The sequence below is a fragment of the Antechinus flavipes genome, chromosome 2, assembly GCF_016432865.1.
Source record: "Antechinus flavipes isolate AdamAnt ecotype Samford, QLD, Australia chromosome 2, AdamAnt_v2, whole genome shotgun sequence".
In the NCBI taxonomy this organism is placed as follows: Eukaryota; Metazoa; Chordata; class Mammalia; order Dasyuromorphia; family Dasyuridae; genus Antechinus; species Antechinus flavipes.
Genome location: NC_067399.1, coordinates 392,058,154 through 392,084,352, shown reverse-complemented (window position 1 = coordinate 392,084,352; position 26,199 = coordinate 392,058,154). Strand labels below are relative to the sequence as shown.

At 37.1% G+C, this 26,199-nt stretch overlaps 1 protein-coding gene across 3 annotated transcripts in view; it reads right to left on the bottom strand.

Annotated features, from left to right (window-relative positions):
• Positions 1 to 26,199, bottom strand: part of ARHGAP26 (Rho GTPase activating protein 26) — a 514,410-nt gene that overhangs the window by 369,142 nt on the left and 119,069 nt on the right. For all 3 annotated transcript variants that reach the window (XM_051978634.1, XM_051978632.1, XM_051978633.1), the window contains exons 2-5: positions 24,382 to 24,477; positions 20,843 to 20,904; positions 17,722 to 17,793; positions 3,778 to 3,879 (exon numbers count right to left, since the gene is read on the bottom strand). In XM_051978634.1, the coding sequence (XP_051834594.1) occupies positions 3,778 to 3,879; positions 17,722 to 17,793; positions 20,843 to 20,904; positions 24,382 to 24,477 (332 nt within the window). The remainder of the gene's footprint in view (positions 1 to 3,777; positions 3,880 to 17,721; positions 17,794 to 20,842; positions 20,905 to 24,381; positions 24,478 to 26,199) is intronic.

Here is a 26,199-nt window from a genome sequence, read left to right as displayed (position 1 = left end):
TTATTTTTATTTTTTTAAATTTAATTTTATTTAATAATAACTTTCTATTGACAGAATCCATGGCAGGGTAATTTTTTATAACATTATCCCTTGCACTCGCTTCTGTTTCGATTTTTCCTCTTCCTCCCTCCACCCCCTCCCCTAGATGGCAAGCAGTCCTATAAATGTTAGATATGTTGCAGTATATCCTAGATACAATATATGTTTGCAGAACCGAACAGTTCTCTTGTTGCACAGGGAGGATTGGATTCAGAAGGTAAAAATAACCCGGGAAGAAAAACAAAAATGCAGATAGTTCACATTCGTTTCCCAGTGTTCTTTCTTTGGGTGTAGCTGCTTCTGTCCATCATTTATCCATTGAAACTCAGTTAGGTCTTTTTGTCAAAGAAATCCACTTCCATCAGAATACATCCTCATACAATATCGTTGTCAAAGTGTTTAATGATCTCCTGATTCTGCTCATTTCACTTAGCATCAGTTCATGTAAGTCTCTCCAAGCCTCTCTGTATTCATCCTGCTGATCATTCCTTACAGAACAATAATATTCCATAACATTCATATACCACAATTTACCCAGCCATTATCCAATTGATGGGCATCCATTCATTTTCCAGCTTCTAGTCACTACAAACAGGGCTGCCACAAACATTTTGGCACATACAGGTCCCTTTCCCTTCTTTAGTATCTCTTTGGGGTATAAGCCCAGTAGTAGCACTGCTGGATCAAAGGGTATACACATTTTGATAATTTTTTGGGCATAATTCCAGATTGCTCTCCACAATGGTTGGATTCGTTCACAACTCCACCAACAATGCATCAGTGTCCCAGTTTTCCCGCATCCCCTCCAACATTCATCATTATTTTTTCCTGTCATCTTAGCCAATCTGACAGGTGTGTAGTGGTATCTCAGAGTTGTCTTAATTTGCATTTCTCTGATCAATAGTGATTTGGAACACTCTTTCATATGAGTAGTAATAGTTTCAATTTCATCCTCTGAAAATTGTCTGTTCATATCCTTTGACCATTTATCAACTGGAGAATGGCTTGATTTCTTATAAATTAGAGTCAGTTCTCTATATATTTTGGAAATGAGGCCTTTATCAGAACCTTTAACTGTAAAGATGTTTTCCCAGTTTGTTGCTTCCCTTCTAATCTTGTTTGCATTAGTTCTGTTTGTACAAAGGCTTTTTAATTTGATATAATCAAAATTTTCTATTTTGTGATCAGTAATGGTCTCTAGTTTATCTTTGGTCACAAATTTCTTTCTCCTCCACAAGTCTGAGAGATAAACTATCCTATGTTCCTCTAATTTATTTATAATCTCGTTCTTTATGCCTAGGTCATGGACCCATTTTGATCTTATCTTGGTATATGGTGTTAAGTGTGGGTCCTTGCCTAATTTCTGCCATACTAATTTCCAGTTATCCCAGCAGTTTTTATCAAATAATGAATTCTTATCTCAAAAAGTAAGGATCTTTGGGTTTGTCAAACACTAGGTTGCTATAGTTGACTATTCTGTCTTGTGAACTTAACCTTTTCCACTGATCAACTAATCTATTTCTTAGCCAATACCAAATGGTTTTGGTGACTGCTGCTATATAATTTTAGATCAGGTACAGCTAGACCACCTTCATTTGATTTTTTTTTTCATTTATTCCCTTGAGATTCTCGACTTTTTATTGTTTCATATGAATTTTGTTGTTATTTTTTCTAGATCATTAAGATATTTTCTTGGAAGTCTGATTGGTATAACACTAAATAAATAGATTAGTTTAGGGAGTATTGTCATCTTTATTATATTCACTCGGCCTATCCAAGAGCACTTAATATTTTTCCAATTATTTAAGTCTGACTTTATTTGTGTGGAAACTTTTTTGTAATTTTGCTCATATGATTCCTGACTTTCCTTTGGTAGATAGATTCCCAAATATTTTATGTTATCAACAGTTATTTTGAATGAAATTTCTCTTTGTATCTCTTGTTCTTGGATTTTATTGGTGGTGTATAAAAATGCTGAGGATTTATGGGGATTTATTTTATATCCTGCTACTTTGCTAAAATTATGAATTATTTCTAATAGCTTTTTAGTAGAATCTCTGGGGTTCTCTAGGCATACCATCATATCATCTGCAAAGAGTGATAGTTTGGTTTCCTCATTGCCTACTCTAATTGAGGTATAACTTTTAATCAAATTGCTTGCCTTCTCAAATGTGGGATGTAAAGTTTGGCAGGGAAGGAAAAGGAAAGAAGGGAGAGAGGGAGAGAGGAAGGAAAGGAGGGAGGGAGGAAGGAAAGGAGGGAGGGAGGAAGGAAAGGAGAGAGGGAGAGGGAGAGGAAAAGGGAGAGGGAGAGAAACAAACAAACAAACCATGAAGGTTAAAAATTGTTTTTACATTTAATTGGAAATCTATTAGGTTTAAAATAAATGAATGGATGGATGAATAAAATGGTAGCACCTACCTACTTCACAAAGTTGTTTTAGGATCAAATGAGACAAAATTGATTTTTAAAAAAAATTTTTTTACACAATGCCTGGAAAAACTATTGTATAAATGTTTATTTCTTTCGTTTCCCCTCTCTCCTTGATCCAACGCATCCTGCACATAGCTGCCAGAATGATATCCTTAAAGCTCAGGTATGAACATGCCCTTAGTGGCTTTCTCTTGCCTCAAAGGAAAAAAATATAAATTATCCTGTTTGAATTTTAAAGACCTCTGCAATTTGTCTCCCACCTATCTTTCCAGCTAATTACGTGTTACTCCTCTCTCACATACTCTACACATTCCAGCTAAACCAGCCTGGTTTCTGTTTCTTATTAACAACTTCCCATCTCTCATCTTCAGATCTTTGAGTCCCATAATCCAAAATGCACCTGTTCCTCTCTATCAAGTCTAAGATTTCTTCCTTCAAAACTTAACTTAAAGCACTACCCCCTAAAGGAAATCTATCCCAATTCTTCCCTCCCCAGATCTTCATGTTCTCTCAGAAACTCCTTTCTAAACATTTTTATTTAGCTCCAACTTCCTATGTACAAGTTGTTTCCCCTGTTTCACACTGCACCAACTGCTACGTAGGAATTTTCTTTATTTCTGTCTTTGTCTTTGTAGAGGTTGGCACAACTTATTAAATGAATTCATGGAATGTAATTTCCCATGGATCAAAATACTTAAAAACAGTAACTGATCTGTAGTAGAAAATCAATCAATCAACAAGCAATTATTAGGTGCTAGGAATACAAACTTAAATATTAATCAAACTACAACCTATTATGAAAGGCTAAAAATAGAAAATCAAATATTAAACAGTCACTGTTCTCAAAAACTTTTTGTTTTTTTTTTTTTTTTTGCGGAGGCAATTGGGGTTAAGTGACTTGCCCAGGGTCACACAGCTAGGACGTGTTAAGTGTCTAAGCCCAGATTTGAATTCATGGTCCTCCTAACTTCAGGGGTGATGCTCTAACCATTGCACCACCTAGCTGCCCATCTCAAAAAGCTTATATTCTACTATTTTAAATGACAAGATAGTCTTTAAAACAGAGCAAAAACTCCCAGAAGTTAAGGCACAAAATTTGAATTTTTAATAAAATAATGCCATTTCAATTTATTTTGAGAAATACAGAAAATAATATAAGAATTCTTTCTTAAAGCAAAATTTTAAGGAATTGGTCATTTCAGGTCAATAAAGCGCAAACAGGATTTAACCATATCAAGTCAAAGTAAACCCCCCAGAAATTAAACTATATCCATCTACTCTTCTGAGTATAGATAACAATTTTACCTCATGAAGATGAGCTTCCTTCTTCTTGGAAGACAAGTTCAAGTGTTTCTCCAAAATACCACAATATTTCTCAGTTTCCTTATCATACTTCTTCTTGGCATCCTATCAAAAAAAAATGGACATATATTGGAGGAATAAATGCAGTTCTGGACTACTATAAATATTTAATTCTCCATACATCTTTGTGCTCCCCTTTCTTCCCATTTTTCATAAAACTATAGGAGACTAACAAACTCCAAGCTCTATAAACTGCATTCTGGTCATGAAAATACCATAATGTATTCATGTCTAACTGGACATATAAAAGGAATAAAATCAGTTCCTGGATTTTTAAAGCTCAAACTGTGAAATGAACAATATTTTAAGATTACAGTTCCACAAATGGACGATGAGAGCCAGAGGTAGAAAGAAGGTTTCCCATATAAGACAGATATTTGTGGGGGAAGTGAAACATTTGGGGAAGGGGGTAAGGAGAACCAAAGCCCAAAGACCCTGTATCTATTAATCAAAATCGGTTGTGATTTTATTTTTCAATTTTCCTATTCATATTTGTAATGCACTTTAGCAAAGGACCTAGCACATTAATAGGTGTTTAATTTAGTCAATGTATAGTCATTTCAGTAACTTAGGAGAATTTGTGAACCCATTTGGGGTTTTCTTAGGGAGGATACTGGAAAGATCTGCCATTTCCTTCTCTAGTTCATCTTACAGATGAGGAAACTGAGGCAGGGTTAAGTGACTTGCCCAGGATCATACAACTATTAAGATGAGTCTTCTTCACTCCAACCCCGCACTCTACCCATTGTCTCACCCACCTGTCTGTCTATATCAGACTCATTTTTTAATTTTAATCAGCCCAAGGCAAAATATTCTTAGAAAAAGAGTCAGAGAAATGGCTAGATGTTATGGTGGATAGAACAGAGAACTCAGAAATGCAAATCTGACCTCAGACTGTGGTCCTGAACAAGACATTCAATTCTGATTGTCTCCTCTTCATCCTTCCCAACCCCCCAAAAAGTAAAAGAATCAGAAAGCCAAATCTCTCACACATATATTCTGGCTCTATAACTCTGAGTCCCGAGTGAGTGACAGAAGTTCTTCCTGTCCCAGGCAACTAAGACAATAAATTGTAGGGCAGGTAGTCATTTGAATTGGTAAAGGGAGTTTGCTCATTGGAAGTTTCCCAAACCAAACAAATCACAACTTCTGTGAAGAGTTAGAAAAGGGGAACTTACATATTTTTAATGGCATTTTTATTGAATAGAGTCTAACATTATTAGTTATTCAAATGTGTAAAGGAGGAAGGGAGAGGCTGGGAAATTTTGGCACTGGCATGGCAACCAACAATCCATTTTCTAATCTTGGCCACAGGCCCAATTTTTGTTTTTCACTTGTCTACTTGATGACCGTTTCCCCCTCTGAATCAATACCCAGGATGAAAAAAGAATTTCCATATCAACCAAGAATAAACTTTATTCTGTACAGTACTCAGACCTGAGAGGAGGTGAAACCCACCTCAAAGTAAGAGAAAGTAACATTCTGAAAAAAATCAATCAATGAAATGTTTCAAATAATAGTAATTGTTATAAGTATTCAACTAATAATTACTAATTGCTACTGAATCTAAAAGTAAGGAGGAAGCTGGATAGCACTGCTGAGACTGGAATATGGCCTCAGGCACTTTTCAACTGCTTGCTTCAGGATAGTAATAACTGTTACCTTCTAATTTTGTTGCAAAGATTGAAAGAAATTGCTAATGTTAATATATTATTAGTATATATAGCTTATATACTATGTACATATATATTGTTATGATATTATATTAATAACTATTTTTAATTGTGGGGCCACCCTTTTTTCTATTATTTCTGTAAAAATCCATCCCTTGAAAATGTCAGGGAGTCTGGGGAGGGCATAGCTGAGCGAGATTTGCCCTCAAGGGGAAAGGGGTAAGATAGGGGGAGGAACTCTAAGGCGGGGGGAGGGATACTAAAAAGGGAGAGCTGTGAGAAGCAAGTGGTGCTCACAAGCTTAATACTGGGAAGGGGGGGAAAGGGGAAAGAAGGGAGAAAAGCATAAACCGGGGTTAACAAGATGGCAAGTAATACAGAATTGGTCATTCTAACCATAAATGTGAATGGGGTAAACTCCCCCATAAAGAGGAAGCGGTTAGCAGAATGGATTAAAAGCCAGAATCCTACAATATGTTGTTTACAGGAAACACACCTGAAGTGGGGAGATACATGCAGGTTAAAGGTAAAAGGTTGGAGCAAAATCTACTATGCTTCAGGTGAAGTCAAAAAAGCAGGGGTAGCCATCCTGATCTCAGATCAAGCTAAAGCAAAAATTGACCTAATTAAAAGAGATAAGGAAGGACACTATATCTTGCTAAAGGGTAGCATGGATAATGAAGCACTATCTATATTAAACATATATGCACCAAGTGGGGTAGCATCTAAATTCTTAAAGGAGGAAGGGAGAGGCTGGGAAATTTTGGCACTGGCATGGCAACCAACAATCCATTTTCTAATCTTGGCCACAGGCCCAATTTTTGTTTTTCACTTGTCTACTTGATGACCGTTTCCCCCTCTGAATCAATACCCAGGATGAAAAAAGAATTTCCATATCAACCAAGAATAAACTTTATTCTGTACAGTACTCAGACCTGAGAGGAGGTGAAACCCACCTCAAAGTAAGAGAAAGTAACATTCTGAAAAAAATCAATCAATGAAATGTTTCAAATAATAGTAATTGTTATAAGTATTCAACTAATAATTACTAATTGCTACTGAATCTAAAAGTAAGGAGGAAGCTGGATAGCACTGCTGAGACTGGAATATGGCCTCAGGCACTTTTCAACTGCTTGCTTCAGGATAGTAATAACTGTTACCTTCTAATTTTGTTGCAAAGATTGAAAGAAATTGCTAATGTTAATATATTATTAGTATATATAGCTTATATACTATGTACATATATATTGTTATGATATTATATTAATAACTATTTTTAATTGTGGGGCCACCCTTTTTTCTATTATTTCTGTAAAAATCCATCCCTTGAAAATGTCAGGGAGTCTGGGGAGGGCATAGCTGAGCGAGATTTGCCCTCAAGGGAAAGGGGTAAGATAGGGGGAGGAACTCTAAGGCGGGGGGAGGGATACTAAAAAGGGAGAGCTGTGAGAAGCAAGTGGTGCTCACAAGCTTAATACTGGGAAGGGGGGGAAAGGGGAAAGAAGGGAGAAAAGCATAAACCGGGGTTAACAAGATGGCAAGTAATACAGAATTGGTCATTCTAACCATAAATGTGAATGGGGTAAACTCCCCCATAAAGAGGAAGCGGTTAGCAGAATGGATTAAAAGCCAGAATCCTACAATATGTTGTTTACAGGAAACACACCTGAAGTGGGGAGATACATGCAGGTTAAAGGTAAAAGGTTGGAGCAAAATCTACTATGCTTCAGGTGAAGTCAAAAAAGCAGGGGTAGCCATCCTGATCTCAGATCAAGCTAAAGCAAAAATTGACCTAATTAAAAGAGATAAGGAAGGACACTATATCTTGCTAAAGGGTAGCATGGATAATGAAGCACTATCTATATTAAACATATATGCACCAAGTGGGGTAGCATCTAAATTCTTAAAAGAGAAACTAAGAGAGCTGCAAGAAGAAATAGACAGTAAAACTATAATAGTGGGAGATCTCAACCTTGCACTCTCAGAATTGATAAATCAAACCACAAAATAAATAAGAAAGAAGTCAAAGAGGTAAATAGAATACTAGAAAAGTTAGATATGATAGATCTCTGGAGAAAATGTAATGGAGACAGAAAGGAATACACTTTCTTTTCAGCAGTTCATGGAACCTATACAAAAATTGACCATATATTAGGACATAAAAACCTCAAACTCAAATGCAGTAAGGCAGAAATAGTAAATGCATCCTTTTCAGACCACGATGCAATGAAAATTACATTCAACAAAAAACCAGGGGGAAGTAGACCAAAAAAATAATTGGAAACTAAATAATCTCATACTAAAGAATGATTGGGTGAAACAGCAAATCATAGACATAATTAATAACTTCACCCAAGAAAACGATAATAATGAGACATCATACCAAAATGTATGGGATGCAGCCAAAGCGGTAATAAGGGGAAATTTCATATCTCTAGAGGCCTATTTGTATAAAATAGAGAAAGAGATCAATGAATTGGGTTTGCAATTAAAAATGCTAGAAAAGGAACAAATTAAAAACCCCCAGTCAAACACTAAACTTGAAATTCTAAAAATAAAAGGTGAGATCAATAAAATTGAAAGTAAAAAAACTATTGAATTGATTAATAAAACTAAGAGTTGGTTCTATGAAAAAACCAACAAAATAGACAAACCCTTAGTAAATCTGATTAAAAAAAGGAAAGAGGAAAATCAAATTGTTAGTCTTAAAAATGAAAAGGGAGAACTCACCACTAACGAAGAGGAAATTAGAGCAATAATTAGGAGTTACTTTGCCCAACTTTATGCCAATAAATTCGACAACTTAAATGAAATAGAAAAATACCTCCAAAAATACAGCTTGCCCAAACTAACAGAGGAAGAAGTAAATATCCTAAACAGTCCCATCTCAGAAAAAGAAATAGAACAAACTATCAATCAACTCCCTAAGAGATTTGCCCTCAAGGCAAATGCTCCATAATTGGGTGAGACCCCACTCAACTGGGAGGCCTAACTCTGTTCTAGAATTCTAGAATCCACTCAGAGTGAGCTTTTGCCTTCGAGGAGGAACACCCCATGGCAACTTAGCTCATGGAGGCGAAACAAATCTGGATGGATGGAGATGGCTTCCCCAGATACCTAAAGGTCGCTGGTCCAGCCTTTTAGCCTATATCTCCATTAAATGTCCACTGTCAGCGTTGAGTTTCACTTGTCCGAGGCATTCCTTTTAGGAAAGATTTAAGGGGTTTCAGGATAGACATTAATTGTTATGCAGTCTAATTAATAAGCTAATTAGTTGCCCAGAAATTTTATCTTTCAGTGTTTGTACTCATTTCAGGATCAAATATGACATTTATAAAGCACTTAAAGTATCTGGCACATAGTAGGGGTTTAATAAATGGTTTTTCCTTGGAGCAGCTAGGTGGCGCAGTGGATAAAGCACCAGCCCTTAAGTCAAGAGGTCCCAAGTTCAAATCTAGCCTCAGATACTTTACACTTCCTGGTTATGTGACCCTGGGCAAGTCACTTAACCCCAGTTACCTCAGGAACAAAGAAAAGAAACATGCTTCACAATTCCAAGGTCTATCATTTAGAACATTTCCAGTTGTGTTCAATTACCCCATTTGGAGTTTTCTTGACAAAGACAATGAAGTGGGTTTGCCATTTCCTTCTTCAGCTCATTTTACAAATGAGGAAACTGAGGCAAACAGGCTTAAGTGACTTGCCCACACTCAAACAGCTAGTAAGTGTCTGAGGCCAGATTTAAACTCGGGAAGAGTCTTTCTGACTCCAGGTCTGGCACTCTATTGCAACATGTAGCTGCCCATTCATTTAGGCCTTGAATAAAACAACCAATAAACCAACATACATTTACTACGTGCCAGCCTCTGTTCTTGGATTAGGGGTTATTAAGACAAAAATAGTTACCTAACTGAAGGCTTGAACATTCTACTGGAAGAAATAACATACTAAGCATAATGCTAAATAACTTGGAGATGAGATAAGTTGGTAGTGTCATCTTGCAGAGATCAGGAAAGCTCTTGAGTAGGAGCTGATTTTTAAAAGGAACTAGGAATTCTAAGAAGCTGAGTTAAAGAGAGAGAACATTCAGGCATTTAGGGGCAGCCTGCACTAAAGCAAGGAAACAGAATCCGGAATTTTTGGGGAGGGAAGGACGGAATTTTTTGTTTGGGGAAACAGAATCCTGAATTTGAGGAGCAACAAGTTGGCTAATTTGTCTGGACCAGCCTAGTCTGCAGCCTAATCTCGTAAAGGCTTTATGCCCGCGCTAACTAGGAGCTTTTTAAGCAGGAGAACAGCAACGTCACAGCTGTCTCTTAAGAATATCATTCTCTTGTATAATTATGTTAACATATATTTTAACATGGATTACTTACCATCTAGGAGAGGAGGTGGGGGAAGGAGGGGAAAATGTGGAACACAAGGCTATGCAAGGATCAATGTTGAAAAATTAACCTGCATGTTTTGAAAATAAAACAAGACTTGAGTTCCAAAGTACTATCTCCTCCATCACCTGGGAAGTCAAACTAGGAAGTTTAATGCGAAGATGCATTTGAACCAGGAAAGTAACAAGGGGCTACAGTGGATAAAGTGCTAGATCCAGCGGCAAGAAAACTCATCTTCCCGAGTTCAAATTCCACCTCAGACACTGACTAGCTTTGTGACCCTATACTCACGTAACTCCAACTGCCCTTCCCTCCAGAAACAGAGTATCATTCTGTAAGTTGTGTGAAAATTGGGAAGAGAGGTGAGAGAAGGAACAATTAGGAGTCTTTACAATAGTCCATGAGGGTCTCAACCAGATGGTGGGCGTGTGATTCTGGCTCTGCTTAAGTATCTTTGGACAAATACCACAACCTTGAGTGGGGATTCACTTTTTTTTTTAAAAGTTAAAACTAGAACAGTGGAGTCAAACTCAAGTAGACAGGGATCCTTCTAGGCCCCATATCGAACCAGAAAACCACAAATTACCATTATCTATGTTGTTTTGTTAAACATTTTCCAATTCTTTTTTAATCTGTCTGGCCCACCTTAGGAGGTTACATAGCCTCATCCAAATTAGCATATTTCTCTTCAGTTGCTTCTGTACAGCAACAGAACAGCAGAGGTTTGTGGCCAGAATCTAGGTCCAAATTCTTTGAGTGGTATTCATGGCCTTCAGTTGTCTCATTTGTAAAATGGAGGATTGGACTATTAGCAATTCTCAAAATGTGGTGAGATGATCTCTGGGGATTTTTGATTCCTTTGTAGAAGATACACATGGTCAAAGTGATTCTCATAAGAATACTATGACATTTTAATTTCTAATGCAATAAATATTGATTATTATAGCCAGATATGTGCTAAATGAAGTCAGTTCATACCAGTTCACAGTGGCTATTATTAAATTTTCAGTGTGAGTAGTTAACATCTTGGGAATCAGCCAATGTTACAAAGTCAGGTTTGGCTGTTTTATTGATTGTCTAGACCAGGGCTTCTTAAACTTTTGATATGAGAAATTTTCATGTGATCTTGGGTATATAGATATATAAAATAAGTATGCAAATCAAACACTGATAATAAATCATAATTTCACAATCCCCACATTCAGTTACAAGACCCTATATAGTCATGAACTACAGTTTAAGAAGCTGAGGTCTAAACTTAAGTGATGGAGAAAAATGTTTTTAATGCAGACTAAATTTTAAAATGTGTCTGTCATATGTACATCTTTCTTCTTCCAGAAAGCCCCTGTCAAACATTTACCAGCACATCTCTGGATAGACCCACATATTAGAGAGAGTAAAAGCATCTTGAGCCTGAAGTATAAGAAATATTCCATAAGATAAAAAATTTCCTTTCAGATATGTGGGATTCTATCAACCAGTTATTTCCTAAACACATCTGGACTTTCTTTTCTACGTCTCTCTACCTTTTTGCTTTGTAGTTTCCTATATTTTAAATGTCTTGCCCTGGAATTTCAGCTACTGTCAGTCTCCCAAATAGAAAAAATAATAATAATTTATCTTTTTCACAAAAGTTTCTATGATTTCCCCATCAGCAGCATGGTCCAGTATAAACAGAACTGCTTCCAGAATCAGAGGTTCTAGAATCAAATTCTGACTCTGATGTTTATTATCTGTTAGATTTTGGGCAAGCCACTTAAATCTCAAGGATCTCAGTTCCTTCATCTGTAAACCGAGAAGCTTGATTCAGCTATAGTTCTATAATCACAGAATCATAGCACTAGAGCATAAAAGGATCTTAAAGTTGGGTCATAATGCAGAGAGAAATTGAGTGATCTGTTCAGGCAGCCTTGAGCATGTGGTGCCAGGTCTTTCTAGCTCCAAATATGCCCAACTTTCTCTCTAACCTGACAGAGTGCCTTTACAAGACTCCATATTGGAGTTCTTATGGTCTTAATCATCTTTGTACCTCCCCTGCACCTGAGAGAACCCTGCACATCACATGCACATGCTGAATTTTCTGAAAAGAAGGTAAAGAATCAAAACAGATGGAGGCAAAAAAATCATGGAGCCCGGGGGAAAGGACCTCCTGAGTGTGCTGGCTTTTGTTTTTAAATTTTGTGAGTAAAGCTTCCCCAAAGCAGCTCATCTGTTTTATATAACTGTTGGGTCCCTCTCTGCCAATGACTTCATGATATCAGGGTGGGTGCAAGCCAACCCATGTTAACAACTCTTTTTTAGAGCTCTATGGCCCTTTGGAAATCTCCCTTCATTACATTCCAACAGGCCAAGAATGGGAAAAGGCCATGGGCCACGTGCACCAAATTTTTGCAATATTTCAACAACTCATGGAGGCTTTCTAAATTTAACATCCAAAAGGAGAACCAAAGATAAGGGGAATATTGGCCAGTTCTATCCAGAGAAAAAGAGCAAAATCTTTATAAGAATAACTATGCTAGGATCGCGGGCTTTGCTACTTTCCAAAGTAGGAGGTTTACAACAACAATCAGCTTGTGGAACTATCTATAGGATGTAAGATGCTCCATCCTCCCCACCCCCCCCTTTAATCTTTCCCTAATGGAATAATCATCAATGTCTCATGATATGTAGTAATTAAAGTATGAGTTCTTTTGCCTGTCATTCAAGGCTTTGCTCAATGTGGTACTTCCCTATTTCCCTAGCCTTAACTCATATTGCTTCCCTCTAAATTATCTATACCCCAGCTAAACTGGATTATCCATCATCTCTTAAACATGTTCTACATTTTCCAGCAACTATACTTTTCTTAGAGATCTTCTCTATGCTTACAATGCCATTCTTCCCATTCTCTATGGACTCTCTGAATCCCCTCTTCCCCTTCCTGCTGGTCTTCCCACGTACTCATATACACACATCAGGTACCATACTGAATTAATTAATGCTTGTTATGTCTCCATAGATACCACCCTGAATTAAAAGCTATCTCTATATTTGTCATGTCTGCTTAGAGGGTGAATTCTTTGAGGGCAGGTTATTTTAAAATTCTTTGCTAAACAAAGCACTAAACCAAGCTCTGCTAGTCATTCCCTATGTGATTTGGACAAATCATTTAACTGCTTTGGGCTCAGTTTCCTCAGCTATAAAATGAAAGTATTGGACTAGCTACTATGTCTTGTTAGCTCGACACAGCCCCCTCCTTACCCGTCTTCTCTAACTTCAGTTTCTTACAAGTGGCAACAGGTTGTTATGGCAACTGAATATTAGAGGAGGAGGAAGAGGAGGAGGAAGGGATAAATTTAGTATCCGTACAGGAAAGATTCAGAAAACAGAACTTGGCTGCTGCCAAATACATCCCCGTGTTATTGGCTGGCACTTCAAGACTGTACTTTAGATAGCACAGCTTCCTTCATTAAAATGTGTCCTAGAATAGAACAGGAACATATATAGAGAGAATGAGGGATGAAAAGGAGAAGATATAGAACTAAAGTGAGATACGGGGGGAGTGGGGAAAAACCAAAACCAAACTTAGCAAGCTACCTCCTGTGGATTTTGGAGAAGAAAGAACTAGTATAGTATAGAAATTGAGTAGTATTTTTTCTAATCCTCTCAAGCTTGGTCCTTGATTTCATATTTCATTCCCAGAAAAGATCTTCTTCCTACAATGAACACCTGAACAGAAGCCTCTTGGATTTCTGAATCTCCTCATTTGGTTAACTGTGGTAAGCTTCAAACCAAGGTTTTGGGCAAGCATATGCAGATAGCAGGAGTTTGTGGGAAGGCAGTAATGCATCCAACAAGAAAACCAACTACCAGATGGATTAGTCACCAGATCCATCTTGAGACAATATCTCTGCACCCCACAACTTCCTCAGCAGGCCTCAACAACTGCAAAGTCCATTGGGCAAAGATTACTTTTGTCTCTTTATCACTGCACCCAGCAGTGGGTTTTTGTTTGGTTGTTTTTATTAGTATTATAAATAAATTATTAGTATATTAGTATTATTGATATATTAGTAAATAATTCGTAAATCTCCTGAAGGTAAGGAGTGTTGATTCATTCTCTGTAATCTGAGAGCTTGGCATAAGGCCTGAAATATATAAGGTGCTTAATAAATGCTGATTAATTTGACTCAGCATTCCTGTGATTTCATCAGTGTAGGGAGCTCCTGGTAAAGAACTTTCCCAAAAAATGCAATGCTGGCGTCTTACGCTCCCCTTAAAGGTGTAAGCTTCACAGAGTTGTTGGTGGGTTTTATACAAGCTTCCTATCCCTAACTATACAGTACGAAAAGCATTTCACTGATCAACATGCATTTACTGAACACCTACTATGTGTCTGGCATTGTTCTAGGTGCTATGGATACAACTGAAAAGAATGAAATAATCTCTTCTTGAAAATGGCTTACATTTACAATATACATCTAGAGTATAACTAAAAATCCATCAACAAGTATTTGTTAAGCATTCGTTAGGTACCAAGCATTGTGAATAAAAATTAAATGGATATAAGACATAAAATGAATAATATAAACATATATGAAGTAATTAAATAAAAGGGGGAGGGCAGGAGGGCAAATGAAGGATGAGCAATTGAGAGACCAGGAATGGTCTTTTTGCAAAAGGTGTTTGCACAGCCTCTTAAAGGGAAATGAAGAGAATATAAAGAAGGAATACATTCCAGCTATGTGGGCATGGAGATGGTATCATTTATGAAGAACCAAGAAGAGACCATTTTTGCTGATCACAGAATACAGTACAAAGAATACAAATAAATTCCCCAGTCAGGCATTTAAAACTCTTCACAGCCATCTGAGGAAGGGGGTGGAGGGAGGGAGGGGAAAAATCGGAACAGAAGTGAGTGCAAGGGATAATGCTGAAAAAAATTACCCTGGTATGGGTTCTGTCAATAAAAAGTTGTTTAATTTAGAAAAAAAAAAAAAAAACCCTTCACAATCTGGATCCAGCTTACCTTTCAAAATTTATTTCATGCTACTCTCCTAAATCTCCCTAGTTTCATTCAAGGCTCATTTTATGGGCCAAATACTAGGGAAAACTATTGATGACTTCCTCCTTTATCCTGTGTATTCTTATCTATTTGGACATTGTAGGTATTTGGTTTAATATGAGTGCCCTAAAGGCAGAAGACATTTTTTTGTCTTTGTATTATGAAAATAGTATTTTTGCATGCAAGAGGAGCTTGTATTAGTTTTGATAGAATACTCCTGTGTTAATTTACCTCACCCAAAAAATGTCACTTGAGCTAGAGTATTCCCTTTGTGGAGATCAGTGACAACAAATTTTTTTTAATCACCAAGATGATATACCTTTGCATGACTGCAGATGGAGCTATTGACTGTGCCTAAAAATCTTCAGGGTATTCGCCTGCAAACTGAAGCCATTTGCAGATAATTATATCTTTTTCGTTTTCTAATACAAGTATCTCCTCCACAGATGACCTCCAAAATATTGCCAAAATACTACATATTTCCTACTTATTAGCCATAGGGCAAGATAAGACTCTTATCTCCTGTGTTCCCTTTTTTTCACTCCTCCTCCTCAACAATCCCCCTAATTCAGGGCTTTATTATCTCATACCTAGACTTATATAAATTAACCTAAATGATTTTTCTGTGTCCAGTCTCCCCTCCAGTTCATACTGCTCAAGTAATACTAATATGTCACTCCTCCAATAAAAATCAGCATATTCTCATTTATAAATTCTTTCATTCTCACACTCTGTTTCATTAATATATTCTCTCTCTCTCTCACTACTTATAACACATTGTTTGGCTGTATCTTTTCACGTTTATGTTCCTTTGTCTTGAAGTGACATATGTAGACATTTTCATTATATTTCTGTACCTTTATGTACATGCATGTGCATATACACATACACGTATATATGTATATCTATATAGTTTTAGCTAAATATAATTATATGTGTGGGTATGTGTGAGTGTGTATCTTTATTATACTTGTATTTAGCCACAGTATTTTGCATAGAGTAGCTATCTAATAAGCAAGATTGAAACCAGTTTCAGTAAAGTCCACAATTTTTCACCTTTAAGAAATGGGTATGATTTCTTTTCAAAATCATTTAATAACCATACATCAATAACAGTAGCATCTCTGCCACAAGGAGTCTGAGTTCAGAATCCTATTGCCCCTTGCTACAAATGTATGTTCTGTTAAGAATCATAAGGGATCTGGGATACACTTAGGGAAAAATATGTATGTCCTGTTAAGAATCATAAGGGAAAACTTGGGATACACCTAGGGCAAAATATTTCTCCCCAATTTAATTCAATGACTATTGTTATTTTCATTACTATTCTTTTGTCAATACTCTAACATCACTGCATGGGAATTTATTCTACTAAAGCTGAGAGCACAACCCATCTAGACCCCAAGAGAGTTCCTAATGAGTTGCCGTACCTTAAAAAAAAGTCTACCAATTTCCAAATGTAATCATAAAGTCACTGCTCTCTTCACTTTGTTAAGCTGGCTCTATGATTATAGGAGCATGGCCCTTATTAGACACATCCCTGAAGCTTTTCTAGCTTGGTAGGAGCTGCCAAAGCTTGTATTCTCCTGGTACAATTTTGGGTAATTCTCTCCCTTCTGATCTCCAAACCTCAGAATTCTTAACTTTTTTTGAGGTCTGATTCTAGAACCACTTGCCTAAACAAGGCCTATTATGACCCCCCAGAACTGCTAATGGTTTTTCCCATCCCCAGGACCTCAATACTTTACATACATTTTTTTATTTACTTATATATGCACATGTCATATCATGTCCATTATGCTCAAAGGAATGAAAGTTCCCATAAAGGCAAGAATTGTTTCATATTTGTTTTTGCATAGCAGTGCTTACCACAGTATCAGACCTGTATAATATTTGTTAAAAGAATGAGAACCTAGATCACCTTTGTCTCCATGCCATAATAGCTTGATAAAGGAAAATAATTATTTTTAGTAATAAGAATAAGTAACTACTAATATTTATATAAAAGGAAGCTGAGTGAATAAAGTGCTGGAGTCAGGAAATGCTCAATCTGGTTTCAGCAGGGGACAATCACTTAGCTTCTATGTTTTCTTATCCATAAAATGAAGAGAAGCTTGTTATGAAGAACAAATATTATGATATACATAAAGTGCTTTGCAAACCATAAAGCATTTTACATTAGATTTTAATATTAGTGTTATAATTATTATATATCCCTTTGGTGTTTACAAAGTAATTTCTTCACAACAACCCTGTGAGATAAGTAGTGTGGCAAATTTTATTATTATCTTTTACTGATGAAGGAAATAAAGCTTAGCAATGTGATCCTGACTAGCCCAGAATCCAATGGCAAATTAAAGACAAATGCCTTAACCTCCAAGCCCAGAGTTCTTTGTATTAAGCACATTGTCTTAATTCAAGGGATCACACCATGCTGTGGATAGAGGGTTGTGGAACATCAAAGAGAAGATACAAGTGTCTGAAGGCTTAAAAAATATATTAAGACATTAAATTATGAAATTACTTCAGTCATTCAGAAATCTATGGAAAAGAGGTTGGAAAATGTTCAAGTCAAAAACTTATAACCACAAACAGGACCACTACTTGAGAACTAGAAGGCCACTTAGAAGCTCCTAAATCCAACTTCCTCTACCACCTGTTCACTTCTCATTTTTTAATAAATGAGGAAAAGGAAGCCCAGAGATTTGCCACACAGAGGTAAATTGGCAGAAGCAGAATTCAAACTGAGCTCCTCTCCAAAACAGAGGTTTCTGAGAGATCTTACCTTGGCAGCCCCAATCTGCTCCTTACGGAACTTTTCCAGAGGAGTGATAAGCACTTCACTAGCATTTTCAATCTGATAAAAAAAAAAAAAAATCAGAAATGTGATTTCTATGCAGTCACACAACAGATCATCAAAAAAAAAAAAATGATGACAGAGAAAACACACCACACCCATGCCAAAATGAACACTAAAATGACCATGTTACATGTGTATCATTTGAAAAAAAAAACTGTCTGCCCCATATTGTTATTCAATAAATAACAAAGAACTTTTGCAATTATATGTGAGAGTGGCTAAGAATGCCATTTTAAAAAAAGAAAAATTAAGGAACAGATACTATCTAGATATTAGCCTGCAATAGTTACAAAATTTTCAGCAGCCCAAAGTTTCTACTATTAAACACTACCCAAAACCAAATGAAATTCATTTACTGCATATTTATTCTTTTTTTAATTACATTTTAATTAATAAACTATGTTAACATACCATTCAAAATCTCAACTAATAAGTTGCCGTAGCTTACCTACCACAATGCACAATTCCTCTAAATTTAGATTCACTCATTCTTTCCATAGGTATTTATTAAGCATCTGCTGTATACATAACTTTTTCATTTGATGGTGTCAGAAATCTGCTTAGCCAATTAGGAAGTATATCTATAATGGAGTATTTTTACATACAACTGAATATGTATGTTTAGATATCTGTAAGTAGATTGATAAAATGGCAGATGACGGGCAATGTTTCCTTTCAGTGGTCTATATAGTGAATGAAGATGACGACACAGGAACTCAAAACACTTTCCCTAAGAGCAGAGATATTATTTAAATTCATTTAGTTCACTATGGACAATTATACACTGTCCAATGAGGCACAGGTCATAAGAGTTGGCAGGGGTAATAGCGAATAGTCTAATCCACACTTTGACAGTGAAGGAAAATGTGACCCAGAGTTGAAGGGATCTGCTACTTATATGTGTTTAATGTCTTACCTTTGACATTGAAACTGTAAGCTCTTTGAGTATAGGAATTCTGATACTGTTTCTACATCCCTCACACTACCCAGAAGCATATAGGAGTTAGTCAATAAATAGTCAACCTGCCACAGGAAATAGGGGCAGGGAAGGGATCCAGAGCAGCAAGAGGCATTGATGTAACCAAGGGTAACCTGACTCACTGACACTAATAAGCAGAATTCATAGCCTCACTGAAAAGAATAAGCCGGCCATTGTTCCCTTAACACAGGGTCAAGGCATTTGGAGAGAAGGGTATTGTGATGTTTTCCCCACCCCCAACACTGAACTTTGCCAAGAACCAGACCCCAAAGGAGTTATTTCCCTCTCTCAGGCAGATGCATTCAACATCCCTCCCTTTACCCAAACACAACCTTGCTATTTCCCCCCTAGAATAACCCATGGTTAGTGGTCTAAAAAAACGGAACTATGTCTACCCCCTGTTCTAGGGGCTCTTAGGTGTCTGGAAGACAATCTACTCATTGTGAAGTAAAAACTCTGTTATCTCCCAAACCAGCAAAAGCCACACTCTGCTAAATCAAAAAGCCTGTCAGAGAGAGGGCTCCAGCCTGGCTCCCTCAGTCCAAAAGCCAGCCAACCTGCTGGTCAAAGGCACTACATTTAGGGACCATGGAAAGAGAGGAGGAGGAAAATACTCAGTCTCCCAATCCCCTCTAACCCTTGGATATCTGCCCAGGGCCTGAGGAGTGAAGAGGCCATCATACCACCAAAAGCAGCTTTCAAGCCACTCTTTAAGCCTGGAATTTAAGGAATTCTGAGGAAAGGGCAAACAGACTTTATAGAGTCCATCACCCACTAACCCTACACTTCCAAATCTGAAAAGTGCCAGCCCATCAGCAGTTGGAAGGGGGGGGGGGGGGGGGATGTTGAAAGCAGTATTTAATCCTTGAAATTAAATAAAAACCCTGTTTGTAGGAGTTCAGAGCACTTTACATATAAGAAACATCACCTGCCACATACTGCTATTCTACATCTTTTAAATGTGTTAAAAAATTAAATCCCTAATCATATCTCACCTGGGTTACAACAACAGCCTCCTTAATTGGACTATCAGTTTCCATTTCAATTCAACTTCCAAACAGCTGTCAAAATATTCCTAAAGTACAAGTCTGACTACGTGCCTCCCCTTTTCAAAAGTGTTCACTGGCTCCTACTGCCCACAAGAGGGCTTTCTAAACTGTATTTTGTCACTGATCCCATGGTAGTTTGATACAATCCTATGGGAACCTTCTCAGAATAATGTTGTTTTGGGAGCTTTTAAGCATAAAAGAAAATACATAAGATTACAAAGGAAATAAACTTTTTTTTTTGGAAGTTCACAGATCCCACATAAAGAATCTCTTTCTAGGATAAAATATAAACTCCTGAATTTAGCATTTAAAGTAGTCCTTTATAAACTAACCTCCATATTGCCCAGTTTTCCCCTTCACAGACTCCTATTTCCAACCACACTGGCTTATCTGCGTTTCTTGAAGTCAGCTACTTCAACTCTCCCACCCCCACATCCAATATATTCCCTTATAATTTACAGTTTCATTCAATGGCTCCATTCTCAAGCCAAATGCTATTGGGACCCTTTTCTGTTTCTCCTAATTTAGAGCTTGCTCTCATTCAAATTTTTATATATATATTTGTCTGTTTATATGTTGCATTCCACCCCACCCTGGGAGAATCGGAAGTTATCATTCTGTTTTGTTTATTTTGTCTTTTGCCTATCAAGCACCCAGAATACTTTGAAGAGTCTTGGATTACTGGACTATTTAATTGGGTCATTAAGGATTTGACATAGTGAACCTAGATGTGTTTAACCTAAATTTTATCCTTAAAACAACAAAAACCTAGTGGTAAACTCCAATTTTGTAACTATTGGGCCAATATATATACATCCATTAAATCTCCTTTTCTTAAGAATCTACTATGTGCTAGGCAATAAGGATACAAAGACAAAGGCGAAACAGCCTCAAAAAGCCTCCATTTTAATAGGAGAGCCAATATGTACAAGAACTAGATCATAGGTCAATGATGACCCAGCCTGTGGGCAGGGGCAGGAAGGGCATTTGGGGTTAGGATGATCCCCATCATACCTACCATCCGTATGCGCTCATCTTCAAGATTCCTGAGAACAGTGGCAAACTCTTGCAAAGATCTTGCTGAAAAAGACAACGGATGGGGTGACAAAAATGAGTTTTCAACATTCTGTACCATCCACTTTCTTTGTCCATTAATTCCCCCAAGGGATCCACCCTCCAACTCAGGCCAGGGGTCAAAAGCCAGTTCCTTCTCCAGACTGCCTTTTTTTTTTTCCCTTTTTCTTTTCTTAATCAGTAACCATTAAAAATGATCTAAAAATGTATTTTTATCCTGTGCAACAACTTTAGTGGAAAGAAAGGATTTCCTCACGGAAGAGACATGCATGGGAACCTGGGGGGTAGAGAGAAGAGCACACGTACAATGAGAAGTTTGCGGGGGGGAGGCAATTTGCTTTGGAGTTCAAAGATTTCCTGTCCGGAAAAAGACCTCAAATCCTTTGTCCTCAGCCTCAGCTAATTCTAATGGTGTCAGGGACTCAGCCTTTTTCTTCAGGAGAGATCCCAATAGGGCAAGCTCACCACTGGCTTTCCCTTACATTCAATAATTTCTATAGTTTTCATGAGTAACAGGGCCCAGAAGAACATACGGGATGTGAGCAGGATCATCACTAAATAATCCCCAAGGAACACAGGCAAGTATGTACACCTGTTCTGAAGGCCAAAAGTGCATTTGCTGAACTGAGGGCTTTAACTGGACTTTTCTTTATATGGATTCTATAGTCTATCGCTGGAATGGTTTTGTGGGGAGGGAAGGTTTTTTTTGTGGGGTGATTTAGTAGGTCAGAGTGTTGGGGATGAGGAGTGTTTTTGAGTGGTGATAGTGAGAAAGTTCAATTGCTTGATTTTTCTATTCCTGTTAATAGTAATATCAATAGTAACAACAACAAAAAATACATATATTCGCTAAGCACTCTAAGACTTAGTACATTATCAAAAGTAATCCTCATGATAATCCTGTATATAAATATTATAGATATCATTATTACCATTCTACAAATAAGGTAAGTAAGGCCCAAAGAAGTTTTTCTGCCTTGGTTATGATCAAAGTAGGAATTTATCAGACAGATTTTGAATCCCTGTCCTCTTGGCTTCAAATCAAGTACTCTCAAAGTGATACCATAATCCCTCAATGTTGTCAGCCAAAGCAGAAGCAGGATAGTATATGGCAAAGGCCAAATTGTTCCCTAGCTACAGGTTTCCCCTTTATTTTTTAACCCCTCTATAAACTCCTGACAATGTGGTGGAGCACAGCCATGGAGAAAAGTCACAGAATTTTCCAGGCTAAAGAATTATAAATGATAGTCCCACTTTACCATATCCAAGATACTCAAGGCCTCCAAAACTCAGTCCAATAATGGACTTATTGACATGGTCTCTGGACCTGTGACAGTTATAAGCAGCTGAAAGGCCTCATAGCACAACAAAAGATTGCCTTACCCTGGACAAGGAGTCAGGTTTCCTGACTCTTTGTTTAGGGCGTCTTACTGCTGTACTGAGAGGTCTTTCTCTGGACCTGTGACAGCTGTGGGCAGCTGAAACTTGGATTCAAGTCTCAACTATTCCTCTGGTTTTTTGCATGACTCTGGGACAAGTCCTTCAATCTCTTGTCTCATTTCTCTCAGGTGTGAAAAAAAGTTGAAATAAGGTTGGACTAGATCAAGTGATGTCAAAGGGTCCCTATAGTCCAGACACTGAATTAGAAAATAAAAATTAAAATGTTATTTTTGTGTTTGCTGCTGTTCGTTTATTTCAGTTGTTTACAACACTGTGCTATCATTTGGAGTTTTCTTGGGAAAAATAATGGAGTGAGTGGTTTGCCATGTCCTTCTCCAGCTCGTTTTACAGGTGAGGAAACTGAGACAAATAGCTGAATGACATCTAGTGAATCTCCAAAGCCAAATTTGTTTTTTTTTAATTAAATAATAGCATTTTCTTTTCAAAATACACACAATTTTCAATATTTACACTTACAAAATTTTCTGTTGCAAGTTTTTCTTCCTCACTTCCCCTAAATGCTTGACAGCAAGTAATCCAATACATGTTAAACAAGTACAATTCTTCCATACATATTTCCACATTTATCATACTACACAAGAAAAATCAAATCAAAAAGGATAAAAAGGAAAAATAAAACAAAAAGCAAGCAAACAACAAAAAAGATGAAAATACTATGTTGTGATCCACACTCGGTCCCCATAGACCTCTTTGTGGATGCAGGTGGCTCTCTCCAATACAAATCTGTTGCAACCAACCTGAATCACCTCATTGTTGAAAAGAGACAAATCCACAGTTGATCGTAGTATAATCTTGTTGTTGTTGTATTTGTTGTTGTATACTAATACAATTAGTAAAAGAATGTTAGTCTACTTTACAGATGAGGAAATAGAGTGACCCTGAGCATCTTGCAGGTTAGAGTTACTAAGTCAGTTTAGTCTGTGTCCACCTTTTAGATCTATCATTTCCAACTCTTCATGACCCCATTTGGGATTCCATTAGCAAAAATACAAAAGTGGTTTGTCATTTCCTTCTCCAGATCTTTTTATAGATGAAGAACTGAGGCAATAGGGTTAAGTAACTTGTTGATCTCCTGGTCCTGCTCATTTCACTCAGCATCAGTTCATGTAAGTCTCTCCAAACCTCTCTGTATTCATCCTGCTGGTCATTTCTTACAGAACAATAATATTCCATAACATTCATATACCACAATTTACCCAACCATTCTCCAATTGATGGGTATCCAACTCAGTTTCCAGTTTCTTGCCACTACAAAGAGACCTGCCACAAACATTCTTGCACATGTGGGTCCCTTTCCCCACTTTAAGATCTCTTTGGGATAAAAGCCCAGTAGTAACACTGCTGGATCAAAGGGTATGCACAGTTTGATAACTTTTTGAGTATAGTTCCAAATTGCTCTCCAGAATGGCTGGATGTGGTCACAATTCCACCAACAATGTATCAGTGTCCCAGTTTTTTCACATCCTCTCCAACATTCATCATTATCTTTTCCCATCATCTTAGCCAATCTGAGAGATATGTAATGGCATCTCGGAGTTGTCATTGCATTTTTCTGATCAATAATGATTTACAATATTTTTTCATATGACTAGAAATGGTTTTAATTTCTTCACATGAAAATTGTTCATATTTTTTGATCATTTATCAATTAGAGAATGGCTTATATTCTTATAAATTTGAACAAATTCTCTATATATTTTAGACCAAGACCAAATTTGAACTCACATCTTCCTGACTCTAAGCTCAATACTCTATATAGCTGCACCAGTACTATGCATTGTATTTTTATTTATTTTCTTAAGATCAGGGACCATTTGCTTATCTCCATATCCCCATTTTCCTTGCCTCTGAATAGATAACTTCAGAAACCAACTAGCTTGAACAATCTATAAGTGTAATAAGCACATAAAGTAAAATATTATCAGACAATAGTCATATGTCCTTTCTCAGAAAAGATGTCATTACAGAATCCCTAAGGAAAGCTTCTCAGGTATTTTTAAGCTTACCAGTTCCCCAACTTACCGATGCACATTTCATCATCTGTCTCTGCATCTCCTATGCATTGGAACTTAAATTCATTTAGGGAATCAGCAAATTTCCGCTTGGCAGAAGATAAATCTATCAAGAAATAAAGAAAAAGAAATGCATAAAAAGGAGTGCTTCACAACTAATTACTAACAGCTGTCAATCATTTTATTAACAAACATTCTCACTTTCTGTCTAAATTTTTTTTTTTCAATTTAGGAATCCCAAACTGAACATATCCAAAATGAAGTTTTCATTATATTCCCTTCTATATCTGCTACATTTTTAAACTTCCCTATTTCTATTGAAAGCAGTACCATTCTTTTAATCAATCAGTAGCACTGTGGTCATTTTAAACTCTCACTCCATATATAATCAATTACAATTAATTACTTCCACAACATCTCCTGCTTCTTCCTCTCCACTTAAAACAGTCATCACCTCAGAAGAGATCCCAGATCACCTCTCACCGGGACGATTAATTGATCTCTCTACCTCTATTCCATTTTCCATAGAGCCACCAAAGTAATCTAAGATATAAGTCTGACCAAATCCCTCAACCACTGGAAAATCTTCAGAGGAACTCTATAAAACACAAACTTCCATTTTGCCCCTCGTTTTTTACTTTCACAGATTTACTTCATATTATTTCTCTGTTTCAGCTGAACAGGCCTATTTATAATTTTTTTAATTTGGCCCTCCCCATCTCCCACCTCTGTACCTTTGCTCATGATGCATCTCATACCTGAATGTATGTACGCCCTCCAAGCCACCACCAGAATTCTTGCTAGCTATAATTGTCATGTAGTATGTTAGGGACACATTAGTAATTAAAAGGCAATACCACATCTTACAGAAAAACTTTCCTGAACCTCTTAAAGTTACTATTTATGTGCAATGCCCCTAGAATGAAAGCTGCTTATCTCTATATCCACAGCACCACAATCTCTATCCAATCTGAACATTCCCCTTGTTCTTCTTCATACTTCTACTAGTTATGATCTGGCATAATTTTCTAGTTTTACATACATTATCTCATGTTATTCTCAAGCCTATAATACAATTAGTATAGAGATGTTAGTCCACTTTAGAGATGAGGAAATAAGAGTGATCCTGAGCATCTTGCAGGTTAGAGTTACTAAGTCAGTTTAGTCTGTGTCCAACTCTTAGGTCTGTCATTTCTAACTCTTCCTGAGCCCATTTGGGGTTCCATTAGCAAAAATACAAAAGTGGTTTGCCATTTCCTTCTCCAGATCTTTTTATAGATGAAGAACTGAGGCAATAGGGTTAAGTAACTTGTCCAGGATCACACAGTAGGTGTTTGAGACTGGATCTGAACTTGGGAAAATGAGCCCAATGCTCTATCCACTGAGCCACCAGTACCCAGCATCCAGTTTCTAAACCAGGTCTTCTCACTCCAATACCACTGATTTCCCCACCCACTCTGTACAAAGAAATTCAGAAAAGGCCACAGCATTAGTTCACAAATGTGGCCAACTTGTTAACCCCAATGATTTCCCTTTCCACCTGAAGTGTAAAATACCAGCAAGAGATCTCTAAGTGACCTCATTAAAAACTCCAAAACAATACGGGACTCTTTTTTTTCCCTCCAAGAATGACTTCTCTAGGGCTGATGACATCTGGCGGATGTCAGTTTGAACTATTTCATCAGACCTTGAACTCCAAAGGCTCCTCCCTGCCAACAGGAGTCCCAGACTCTCGCAACCAATGAATACCGTATGAGAGCACGCATGTAACACATATGGTGTTTATAAAGCACTCCGAGCTCCTCGTGGAAGATTAAAAAATAAGCTT